The sequence below is a fragment of the Plectropomus leopardus genome, chromosome 15, assembly GCF_008729295.1.
Source record: "Plectropomus leopardus isolate mb chromosome 15, YSFRI_Pleo_2.0, whole genome shotgun sequence".
In the NCBI taxonomy this organism is placed as follows: Eukaryota; Metazoa; Chordata; class Actinopteri; order Perciformes; family Serranidae; genus Plectropomus; species Plectropomus leopardus.
The window spans coordinates 9832459-9845425 of NC_056477.1; the positions used below are offsets into that span (position 1 = coordinate 9832459).

Below are 12967 nucleotides of genomic sequence, written 5' to 3' on the forward strand. Positions count from 1 at the left end.
CAACACAGATAAAGAAGAACACTTACAGGTACTTCTATTTGCAAACACTGGCTTAAAAATTTACAGAAAATTAGTGAATTTTCTTCTCTTTTTTTCCTTCTAGAACTACTTTGCAAGGAATTTTTATAATATGCGCTTACTGGCTCTGTTTGTCGCCTTTGCAATCAACTTCATCCTCCTCTTCTACAAGGTGAGAGTTTGCTTGTGAGAGAAATTCAGATGCATTACATTTTGCAGTGGTATTAAAACTTGAATATAATCGAGTGCATTTACTCAAGGGCCGTACTTAAGGACAATTTTAGGTACTTCAATATTATCATTTTATGCTTCTTTGTACTTCAACTACACTACATTTTAGATGGAAGTATTACGCTTCATTCTTCAATACATTTATTGGACAACTTGTTACTCTAGAGAGTATTTTACAAACAAAACATTGGATCGTCACATATAATGTTAGAAATCCAGACCAGTCTAATGCATGCAATGCTACGTACACAACAAGACATCAGTAATGATAATATTATAATGCATGCTTGGGCCATTTTTCTGCAAAACAGAAACTGTAGTGTTTGATATTTGTAGTACATTTTTCTACTAATACTCTTTTACTTTTACCAAAATAACATTTTAAAAGCAGATATTTATCTGTAAGAGTGTTTTCAACATATCTTGTAAACCGGTGACTGTGTGAAAGAGAAGCTGATTTATGTTTTTTTTAGTTTGTTACGGTCAAACTGCATTGCATTTAGGAATGCAACTTACAATTATTTTCACTGCCAATTTTTTTCTTGATTAATTTGGTCTATAAGATGTCAGAAAATGGTGTAAAAAATGTTGATGAGTGTTTCCCAGTGTCTAAGATGACATCCTCAAATGTTGTTTTGTCCACAAACCAAAGATATTCAGTTTCAGTTCACATTTATGAAGCTTGAATTAGGATTTTGACTTTTTTTTCCTCAACGAAAATACTCAAACCGAAGAATCAGTTATCAAATGAATTGGCAATTAATTTATTAGTTGATAGCTTATCAGTTAATCATTGCGGCTTGAGCATTTATCATGTGCTTCTTATATTTTGTTAAAAAGGATGCTTGTATCTCTTTGGTAAGATTGGTCTCTTCATGTTTTCCCAGGTAGCATCTTTGCCTGCATCACAAGAAGAAGATGAAGTGGTAACATCTGCTACTAGTAAGGAAGTGGACTCAGCTGCTGCTGACGACAATGAGGGCAGAGATTATTTTGTTCTGGAGGAGAGCAGTGGATACATGGAGCCAGCGCTTCGTTTCCTGGCTGTAGCTCACACAATCATCTCCTTCTGTTGTATTATCGGATACTACTGCCTCAAGGTATACCAGCTCGAGCATGTACAGATTTATAATGAGCTCATTTCACTCAATCAAATCAGTTTCTTTTCATCATAAAAGACCTAGAGTATATTACAAAACCACAAAAGAATTGACAATTAAGTGCATTGCTAACAAAGATAGGCTTCATACAACTAATCTAAATTGCAGAGATTTGAAGTTTTGCAAGCTGAACACCAGACATGTAAAGAGTCCAGTGACCACTGTAGAGCCTTTGATTGACAGGTACCACTGGTAATCTTCAAACGTGAAAAGGAAGTGGCACGAAGGCTGGAGTTTGACGGGCTGTATGTGACAGAGCAACCCCCTGAGGAGGACATCAAAGGGCAATGGGACCGACTGGTCATTAACACACCGTATGTTCATAGCCACATAATCAGCTGGCTGATGTCATATTAACATCAAACATGTTTTATTCTTTGAGTTTGAGAAACATGCTGTGGGCACCTATTAATGATCATGCTACAAGCTGTACAAAAGGTTTCACTTACAGCAATATTTCAGTTGTCAGTGTGTTTTAAATTTCTTTTTTTTTCTTTCCAAGTATTTTTCAATACGATTTCTATTTTCAGATCCTTTCCGAGCAACTACTGGGATAAATTTGTGAAGAGGAAGGTAGGACTGCAGCTTTGATTTTGCACAGTAAAAATATTATATGTTCTATTCATAATGTGCTTATGGATGTATGTAATTGTGTGCATATTTCACTCAGTGACACTTCATTAAGAAACTAACTGAGATTTAATGAGCCATTTAATGGCAGGTGTAATTATTCCCCTGTCAGTTACAAAACCGTTTTGTCTCCAGAGATAGTGCAGCACTTTTAGTTTCCTCATTCGGATAGTCTCCCGTGTTATGAAAGGAAATTATTCTTTGCCTAAAGTTTAAAAAATGTCTTTTTGGTCATATTGTTCTTTTATGGGGACATAAAGTTGACTTTTCAACTAAATTTGAGAAAACATAAAGACAAGTTGGTCTGCTGAATTTAACTAGAATACTGTAATGTTTACTGAAGCATTAAATCCAGAGAGCCAGTCATAAAAATTATAAAGTCCTCAAATGCCTGCAAAGACACATATTCTATCATCAAATGGATCTATTTCCAATAATAAAACTTGTCATTTTGTGTGGGTTGTGACATTCAAAAAATTGTACACTTATTTACAGATGTCTCTTTGATAATGCAAAAACAGTATTTTTGGGCCCCATGGCACCAAGTGACAAATCTTGGATTTTTAATTTCACATGTTGTGAAATTGGCCTCAAAGTCTGGTGCTTTTCCCAGGGGTTTGGGCATTAGTGGCATTGCATCTTAAGGCACTTCTGCATGGGCACTGTTGCACTGCACTGGCCACTTTGTCCATATAAATTAGGTCTAGCAGTGCCACACAGTATTTAATAATATGTATTGCATCATTTTACGAGCCTGTAGTAAAATACTCTATATGGTATAATGCCTTTAAGTCTTCAGTTAATCCGCCTTTGAGTTTGAAGGTTGTTGATGTTGCGTACTATATGTTGAGTGTTTTTGATTGTAATAACAAAATGGCTTTGTAATACAACTAGACTTTGGTTGGCTCTTCTGTTAAGATAATAAATCAAGTGACAGTTTCTTGAGCCATGGTAACATAACAATAATGGAAAACTCTGCATCTGTGATGTGAGTAAATGAAGTAAATATTTACTAACCAAGCTTCACTTACGGTCATGTTAGTAGGATGGTAAAGAGTGAAATATAAGCGTACATCGGTACTAATCATGTATATAGTGTAAGATTGCACCCAAAATAACACAGACAAGAGTAACCATCATCGTCATCCAACACCCCTCTGTGGGGTGCACAACCACTATGCCCCTAAAAATCATATATCTGCAACACAGGAATCAGAAAATCCTTTTTGTTCAGGAGTGATCATAAGCAGCACCATCATCTTGTCAGCAGGACTAAGCTGCCATCTCATTATGTGCAGAAAAATTCAGCCTCTTACCTCTTGCTACCTCCTGTCATTCTTTATTCAGATGAAAAGGCTCCTAAGAGACTATTGTTTTATGTAAACCTGTCTTCTTGGCCCATCAGGTGATGGATAAGTATGGCGACTTTTACGGCTGTGAGAAGATTAGTGAACTCCTCGGTCTGGACCAGGCTGCATTAGACTTCAGCTCTGAGAGAAAAGAAAGAAAAAGGCTCAAGAGAGACGCTGCCTGGAGTGCTCTGTGAGTAGAAAAAAAAGTCCTTGCCATCTTGCATTCTGAAAGGGTTTCGTGGGAAACTTCAGCGATCTAGTCTGTTACTTTTTTTGCATCGTGTGCAGTTCAGGATCAAAAAGATATGGTGGATTGTTGAATAGGATAGGATTTAAGGTTGTTTTTTTCTTGTTTATGTTTGTCATACACTGAGGCATGATGCATCAAAGGACATGGTTTTCATTTCAGTGTAGCATAGACATCATTGTTATAAATAATAAATAACTCTGGCCTTTGACAGGTAAAACAGTATGCTGCTGAGCAGATGTCTACACACAAAGCAGCCTGCAATAATGATAGCACTGTGGCATCCTTCTTTAGAGGATAGCTTCAAGTGTGTTTGCATACAGACACATTGATACAACTCTTTCACTAATGCAGTGGTTCCCAACTAATGGGTTATAGTCCAATAGTGGGTTGCTGGTCCACTCTGAATGGGCTGCAAGTGAATTTTAAACATGTCAAGTTTGTTAAAAACACTATATTTTGAAGTATAGTGAATTTCTGGCAAAGAGTTTCTATTTTGAAGTGTTGCTTCAGTTTGTTCTTGCAATATGTTTTATTTCTTTGTATTCTAAGGAGGGCTGTCAGTGTTAACATGTTGCTGGTGATGCAATTAAGGGCCGTACACAGCGTGTTTCATTTATTTAATGCGTTAAACGTCGGCCCACATTTCTGTCTTTAACAGGCTTTACTAAGCAGAGTTTTAAAGCTAGGGTGATGATACTGGTATGAAACCAGAAGACCTAAAAAGGATCCAGTGGTTCTGACAATGACATGCAAGCGTCTCAGGTAGGGAGCTGAATAACGCTCCAAACTGCACTGAAACTGTCGTTTCACTGGGGTCCCTTGACCTCTGACCTCAAGATTTTTGAATGGAAATGGGTTCCATGGGTAACCGGCAGCTTCTCTTTACAGACATGCCAACTTCATGTTAGTCCCATGCAGTTTTTTTGCTGTCATTTGATTCCTAAAATAGTTGAACTGAAAACATGTGATTAAACATGCTATAATTAATTAATTAACTATTGAAATTCTGCAATTTTAAAAATTAATTGTTTGACAGCCGTAGTTCCAAGCCAATGTTTTGTTGACATTTTCTTTTTATAAAATTGAATATGTGTGTATTTATAATGACCCTTGAACTTATGACTAACTAATGAACTAATGGAAAAATCAGGACTCAGTGACTGGACCAGTTGGGAAACAACGCTCTAATGCATTTTGCTGTAGAGGTGCACTTCAAAATGACCCCTTTGATGAACATTAAAACAACAGGCTTGTGTACTACACCCAGCTCTTGTTTTGGCCTTGTTTGTAACATCTTAAAATAACATTTTAGACAATTGGGTTGCTGCTGTCATTATAAATAGCTTAAACTATTATAAATAGCCATTTTACTGATGCTGTGTATGTGTTTTTGAGTATGTGTGCATTACCTAATAGGGGTGGCCAGACAAAAAAAGGTCCTGGAACATTATGTTGTTCTTGAGGAAGAACAGGACATTCTGAAATGAAGCCACATAACAGACAGGCTCTTTTAGAAGAGACACTGTAGCAACAAAGGTCTGATTTTAGCCGTGGACATTTTGGCCTTCTTTTCCCGGTTCTCCCCGTGTATCTGCCTGATGATGCTATTTATTCCAGATTCAACTCTATTGACATGAAGTACCAGATCTGGAAACTAGGAGTTGTGTTCACTGACAATGTAAGTTCTGTTGTGTCTAATATTTAATGGCTTGTGCTTTTTACAGTTTTATTTGTGTCCTATTGCCCCTACAAAGCCAAGATAAAGGTGTCACTTCCTGCAATTTATATTAACAGATAATTTGAAATGACCGAGCAGTGTGTGCAAAACATGTCTGATATTTTATGACCTATATCCCATTTGTTTAATCTCTTGTTCTACGGTGCTAAGATTTTTGTTTGATACATTTGCACATGCTGCAGAAGTGACGCTGGTAATATCCTGTGATTCTTCCTTATCTAAAATACACATTTGTCTCACTCTCATCTTTACTGATGATCTATATTGCCTGTTTTTATGTGTATGTGTATGTCTTCTTTTGTGTGTGCACAGTCCTTCTTATACTTGGCCTGGTACATGGCCGTGTCAGTTCTGGGTCATTACAACAATTTCTTCTTCGCTGCCCACCTTTTGGACATCGCCATGGGTTTCAAGACGCTACGTACCATCCTTTCCTCTGTCACACATAATGGGAAACAGGTGTGTTTGCATGTGTGTCAGCCTGTCTGTAATTTGCCACCCATCTGTCTTGATGTGTGCTCATATGTGCAGTGTGCATGCGCCCGGTGTTTGCTTTCACGCTGTAGGGTTATATTGGGGGTTTTCGGAGATGAAGAAGCGTATTAAAGCCCATCTGCCTCTGTCTGTCCCTCTGTAATTATGTGTGTGTCTGTCAGTTGGTCCTCACCGTGGGCCTGTTGGCAGTTGTGGTGTATCTCTACACCGTTGTGGCCTTCAACTTCTTCAGGAAGTTTTACAACAAGAGCGACGACATGGACGCCCGTGACATGAAGTGCAATGACATGCTTACTGTGAGTTAAATGTACACAAGCACACATAGGAGCCTGTCTCTGCACATATATCGATCTGTCTTATGTCTCTGCGTTTATCTGCTACACACAAACACAGCGCACACTTCATTTTCTGCGGCCTCAGATTGAGAGGGGTTGAGGAGGATTCTGACAGTGATCCCAATTGTAAAAGTAAGAACAGCCTCTTGTCTTAGTTTTCCATAAAATGATGGACACATGGATAGAAAACAGTCCCGCAAGCCTCAGCATAGCTTTTTGTTTGGCTATTCACAATATTAACACCCCACCGCCTGCTCTATTCTAATGTGGACTCCACTGTCACTCACATGTGCAGGCGGATTGGCAGCGATAGCATTTGAATAAAACCGTACTATTATAGGAGGCGGGGATAATACATTGAATCCTCAGTCACACACACTGTGTTATTGTTTATGCTCGTCTTTTAGCAGCAGTTATTTGCAACCCCTTTCCCATTATTTAAACAACAACATTTTTTAGACAAACGTAATGCAAAAAAAGGCAAATAAATGAATCCAAAGACAAGCAGAAGACATCTCTGTATTGGCTCTGTCTGGATTTATATGGAAAAAGCCACTTTCAAAGTTTGAATATTCCTTGAAAGTTGAGCAGTCAATTTTTATGCTGTTTTTGCTCAACTAACTTGTGAAAAATATCCTCTGCACTTTAAAGCACAGTACAGTCCTTGCTAGACAGGTAGAATGTTAATTCTTCTTGCCTCATACTCGTACATAAACTCCTCGTGGGGAAATATTGTCTGAGGTAGAATATTCATTAAAATAAAACTTCTTCTGTTCTGTGAAACTATAAAAATGCAGCCCGTTTGAATCTTTTAAATGCCTTCCCAAAAGCAACTAGCACGAAGACGGGCATGAAAATGAATTGAATAAATTTTGTTTTAAAGCTTGAATTTCCAATTTACACTGTTGTTTTTGGAGTTTGGAGAAACAATACTCCAGTCCGTCTTAGATACTTTACATTTACTCCCCTTACCTCATACCCTCATCAGAGGGGGACAGAGAAAGTGGCAGTGCATACTTTACAATAATATGAAATGTATTTTTTGTCAGTGCTACATGTTCCACATGTATGTGGGAGTTCGTGCCGGCGGGGGCATTGGTGACGAGATCGAGGACCCAGCTGGAGATGAGTTTGAGGTGGAACGCATTGTCTTCGACATCACATTTTTCTTCTTCGTCATCGTCATCCTCCTGGCCATCATCCAGGGTGAGTCACACTCACTGAAACTGTTTCACAAATATAGTTCAGAATGAACATGTATGCCACATGTTCTTCGCTGAGCCACACAAATACATTTTATTCCCCTTGTTTAACCAGAACACACTTGATGAATTTTTCATGGGGCATTGGAGGAAGAACAAGTATCTGTTTATTCCACTGAGTCCTGAAGTTTCACTGACACCTGTCAGTCACAGACAAGCACACACACACACACACACACACACACACACACACACACACACACTTGTGCACAGACAGATACACTGACGCACACAATTGTGTCCTTTTTTTCCTCTCAGGCTTGATAATTGATGCCTTTGGGGAGCTTCGTGATCAGCAGGAGCAGGTGAAAGAGGATATGGAGGTGAGATTTGACACTTTTTCTCACAAACACTCTCTCTTTTGTGCACACAGTTCATCACAGACAAATACACTATTGATATGAAGTCATTAAAATACATTTTGTGTCATATCAAGGTTGTACAGTGTGCAGTGCGGTGCAGATTTAGATACAAAAAGGGTAAATACTTTATGTCAAGGTAAGCCAAGTAAGCTTGAGGTCGGATATAATTTATGTGCGTGCGTGCGTGCGTGCGTGTGTCAGAGGAGATAACTGTGTACAATATCGAGTAGATTAGGTGGACTCATTTGTAATGGGAGCTTGTGTCACATGAAACGATCGAATCACTTGCTTCGGTGAGAAGCTACCATTATCTCTTCCTCCTGAATAATAATTAAAGAGATGTAAATCTGAGGAAAACCAACATCTCTGGTATTTAAGTGTAATTGGCACACATTGCATTGTACATTTTGGATAAAATAAGCATCACTAGCTGTATTTTCAGTTGACTGTTTCAATCGTTATTTGCTCAGAACTTTAAATCTCTGAAGTTTGTTTGACTCTTGTCATACTCTTCCATACTGACACATCTGTAGTGTTGTTAGAGAATGAAAGTTCATTTGGGGCTTAGTGAGTGAAGGCGAGATGCAGTAGAATACAAATTAAGGTGCATTTCTTCTTAATTACGAGTCTGCAAATTGCATCGCTCAGAGTTGCTGAATGTGTGATGCTTTTATTTATTTTTTTGTTTTTTTGGAGCCTGAGGAGTTTCATGACCACATAGCCTCAGTGCATGCTGTACATCCCTCAGAGCTATGCCTTTAAAGGCTGCAGCAGATGTGGACCAAAGCAGACTCTGTGGAAAGGACAAGAAAGGTTACAAGAGACTTTATTAGCATGCTGACAACCGTATGTAGTCAGAGCAGGCAAACAAGTCCAAAGGTGCAGGAGAGGCAGGCGATCAAAGGCAGGACCACTGAGACATACAGGCAGCATAGGGTCAGATTAATAGTGCTGAGCTACCCTCTAAATATAAAGGGCGCACATGCGATGCTGCTGAATGCGTAGTTGTCATGGTCACTCCCACTGGACTGGCAAACACACAATAGTATCTGTATCTGTACATTTGCATAGAAAATACACATCACGTTAAAAAGAGAGCTGCTGTGCAGTTGACTGCAAAACAGACTGAAAAAGGATTCAAGCAAAATGTTTTGATAGAAACAAGCAGGGGCTGTTATCATGAGCAATATTATATTAGTAAGTAGTGTAGTGAATTATTTTTTTCATCATTATGTCATGCAAACAGTAATGCCCAGCCTGGGCTTAAAAGACACCAGAAAATCAAACAAGAGTCCAGCGTACCTCATTTTTAGACAACACAATAAAAAAAAAAAGGAAAGGAAAAAAACAGAGCAAAGCGACAAATTCATCCTTTTTCTAGTCAGACACATTTACTGTGTGGCAGTGGAAAATCAAAATAAGCACGAATAACACAATCTATCTCACCTTCTTTTCCAGGCTTTATTGACAAAACTGGCAAACCTAAACACATAAGAATTAAATAGCCATTCTAGCTTTTGGTCATCTGAACATTGGGACATGTCAGGAGTAAGTTCAGCCATTTAAAGTAACATTAACTCCTTTAAGTCATCATAGTTTGTACAATATAAAAGAAATTGGCACCTCACTTTTCATGTCACCCAAATTACACAACTCACACATTTTGTTTTCTTCCTGGTTGTTGAAATGCCCAACCTCAATGGCTAAAGGAAGAATAGGAGCTTTCAGCTGTGCATAGAATAGTATTGCCATTGTTTTCCTATGATGTGTGCATTCATCTAGTCTTTACATAGTTGATTTCACACTGTGTGTCTAAAAAAAATAAAACAAGTTTTATAGCTGCTTTTCAGAGATATTTCACATCTGGGAGAGGCAGCAGTATAAATTTGTTGCACTGTTTTATTTAGACACAAATTGCTCTGCTGCAGTCGGCAGTAATAAATCAGTTTTAGCTGCTACTCCCATCGTCCCATAATTTGCAGCGCTAAATAGGAGTCCCCGAAAAAAACATATTGCATTAACCGAAAAACCCTTTATTTCTGTCATTTTACCAGCACAAAGTCTTTATACAGCTACATATTAAATATGGGCAAAAGGACTGTTTTGTATCCCCAAAAATGATGCAAATCCTCAGCAAATATGCCCCGCTGTGTCTTATGAAAGCCTGGAAGCGGGTAGTCTTGGGAGTATTTAGTTGCTCTTATTTACAGACTTTTTCCTTTTGTGGGCATCCTTTGAGTACTTTTCTACAGAGAAACATCTTAAGCACTAAAATGGTCTCTGGGTCTGAGGTTATTTTTTCTAATATACTCCAGAGAATGTCATGTTTGTCGGAGCGTGTTTCATGAATCATTACATGTCTCACATCTTTCCTCCCGCAGACCAAATGTTTTATATGTGGAATAGGAAGTGAATACTTTGATACGGTCCCTCATGGCTTTGAGACTCACACGCTACAGGAGCACAACTTGGCCAACTATCTGTGAGTTGATTCAGTGCTCACCACTTTCATGTCTGGACCTAATTATTTTGCAAATACTAAAACTCACAATTTGTGTTGCTGCTAAAAGGCGTTTGTGATGTTACCTTTCACAGATGCAGTGAAGCATAAATATTCTGCATGCTCCACCATCACTAAATCTCTACAAGAAACCAAAAAAATGACATTTCTATCGGTGTTATTTTTGGTTGATAATTCATCTACTTTGCTGTTTAACTGCTGTTCTGTTTGGCTTTAGACTTGTTCTAGGTTTAAAACAATAACAGCAGTGTTATCCTCGACGGACCCCTCAGCATCTGCATATATAATTTAGATTCAAACCACTGTCTTGTTTCATATTTATCAGTAGTTTACTAATAGGTGCATCAGTTAACATTTTTCATGACACTATGCTTGGTGGAAATGCAACAGTGCCACATAAAAAAACAAACACGTCAGATGGCTGCTATGTGGTTGGGTAAAAATGGTTATTTGGAAGGTGTTGCACTGTGCACTCTGCACTGTTGCCACATTAGAAATAGCCATTGACAAGTATGCAAATATGGATTGCTCAATTTGTTTGCATCCCAAGACACTGTTCATGTCTCTGTTTGTATGCTGGTCCTTCATGTGATATTATAAGCTTAACTGAAAAGATCTACAGACTGAAATCATTATTCATTGCTTTGTTCTTCTCAGCAACCATCAAACATTTGCAAGAATTAAAGTAAATAACCTGATTGCCGAAATAGAGCTGTAATCGCTTGTTGTATTTCCGCTTGAAAGACCTAACAACTGTTTGCTTAATCACTACAATCCCTGGACTTGTGCACAGACTCTAAATTAAATGCTACAACTTTCTGTGTTGGAGGTATGTGAGTTGCTACATGAATTCCTCTTCTGTGTCCTTGCAGATTTTTTCTGATGTATCTTATTAACAAGGATGAAACTGAGCACACGGGGCAGGTATTATAGTTATCTCTTCTGTTTTATTGCATGATCCACTCAAAGTAAGAACAAGATGTGGACCTCTAAATCTAGGAGGCAATTCTTCTGTAATTGTCAAATGCCACATTCCTTAATTTATCCACAATTGTTTCTCCTTGTCTGACCTATTTATTCTATCTTATGCCATTGCAATGACAAAGCTGTAGTGTAACCTTTTCAAGAAAGACAGAATCTGTATTCATTCTGTCTCTCAAAAGCCCTATCAGTCCTGGCATGCATGTTTTATGATAATGTACATGCCAAGCATACCCCGCATGATTCAGATTTTTCTTTTTACTTATAAACCATTGAAAAATTACAGCTATAAATCTGAAGTGGGGGGTTTCAAGTTGCAAGAATTTTAATTCACTTGTCTTATCTTTTCACTGTAACATGTTTTAAATGACTTGTGGCCTAGAGCAGCAAAGAGAAGTGCTCTACTGTAAATCAGCAGGAAACTGCGTTTTAAGTGTTTTTTTCTTCCGCTATTGTGCCTCACACTTAGTGAACCTTAATTTATGAAAGGGGTGTGCATCCGAATAGATGAGGGAATGCTAAATTCTAAACGGTTATAAATCCATTCCTATTTGGAATAATTTGGGTTTATCTTTGTGGCACAGACTTCATTTTGGATGCGATGCTGCTGAATTGATAAAAGGAAGAAAATATTACATTGTTTATCAGCCTGAAACATTTTGGGTGCTATTTCCAAATGGAGTTGGGCTCTAGGACTTATCCCTAGATATATACGGTGTGTATTCTTTCAGTGTGGTGTTATTCTCAGGTGCGTATTAAAAAGGGAGCTGCTAGGTGGAATGTGGAAAAGGTTTCCCCGTCGGGCAGACAAATGTAGGAAAAACTTACAATAATAATATTATTTGTGGACACTGTTTTAGAGTGCTGTTTTACAAAAGAACGGATATGTTTGGGGTAGCTAATGACTTGGAGATATATTACTACTCTTGTCTTTGCCAGGAATCCTATGTGTGGAAAATGTACCAGGAGCGTTGCTGGGAATTCTTCCCTGTGGGAGACTGTTTCCGTAAGCAATATGAGGATCAACTGGGATGAGAGGAAATCTGAGAGATCTAAGGCCTTCGTAAATAATGGCATCGCTCTGAAGCCATCTTGATTGATGCCCTTGGACTCACTAAATTACCTTGAATTTTGTGTGCACTATTGATTTTGGACTGATTTTCCCACAAAGTACACATAGTTCATATTTATGCACATCCGATTTCTAAATTATATAGGTTAAATTATTTGGAAACTATGCACATCCGATTTCTAAATTATATAGATTAAATTATTTGGAAACTAAAGAATAAAGACCACTTGTTTATGTTCAGATGCAAAAATAATGTGCTGTTTGTTTTGGGAGTCTCATTTCTGTAGTTCCTTGAGGCCACAACAATACTACCACTACTGTACTACTTCTACATCATTATCTCAAGCAGTCAAAGCTTACAGTGCAAATTCAGTTTGATGGCACTGAATTTGCACGTGTCTGTAAAGCTTATGTTTTCTGAATGAAGTGATTTGTCTTTCTAATCACAGCCTACCATCCCTTTCCCCCTGTGTGACATGCAGATAAACACTCTCCCTCTGGCATTTGTTCTGTTTACCCTCATCTTCCCTGTTTCTTCATGCTCTCTCTTCTTGTCTGTT

General features: G+C 38.2%; 1 protein-coding gene across 1 annotated transcript in view; it reads left to right on the plus strand.

Annotated features, from left to right (window-relative positions):
- ryr2b (ryanodine receptor 2b (cardiac)) overlaps positions 1–12660 on the plus strand; it is an 85907-nt gene extending 73247 nt beyond the window's left edge. The window contains exons 92-104 of the mRNA XM_042502345.1: positions 104–190; positions 1137–1349; positions 1593–1723; positions 1940–1982; positions 3445–3581; positions 5259–5319; positions 5692–5838; positions 6036–6170; positions 7259–7415; positions 7730–7794; positions 10215–10315; positions 11227–11278; positions 12275–12660. Coding sequence (XP_042358279.1) covers positions 104–190; positions 1137–1349; positions 1593–1723; positions 1940–1982; positions 3445–3581; positions 5259–5319; positions 5692–5838; positions 6036–6170; positions 7259–7415; positions 7730–7794; positions 10215–10315; positions 11227–11278; positions 12275–12370 — 1425 coding nt within the window. The 3' untranslated portion in view covers positions 12371–12660. The remainder of the gene's footprint in view (positions 1–103; positions 191–1136; positions 1350–1592; positions 1724–1939; positions 1983–3444; positions 3582–5258; positions 5320–5691; positions 5839–6035; positions 6171–7258; positions 7416–7729; positions 7795–10214; positions 10316–11226; positions 11279–12274) is intronic.
- The last annotated feature ends 307 nt before the right edge of the window (positions 12661–12967 follow it).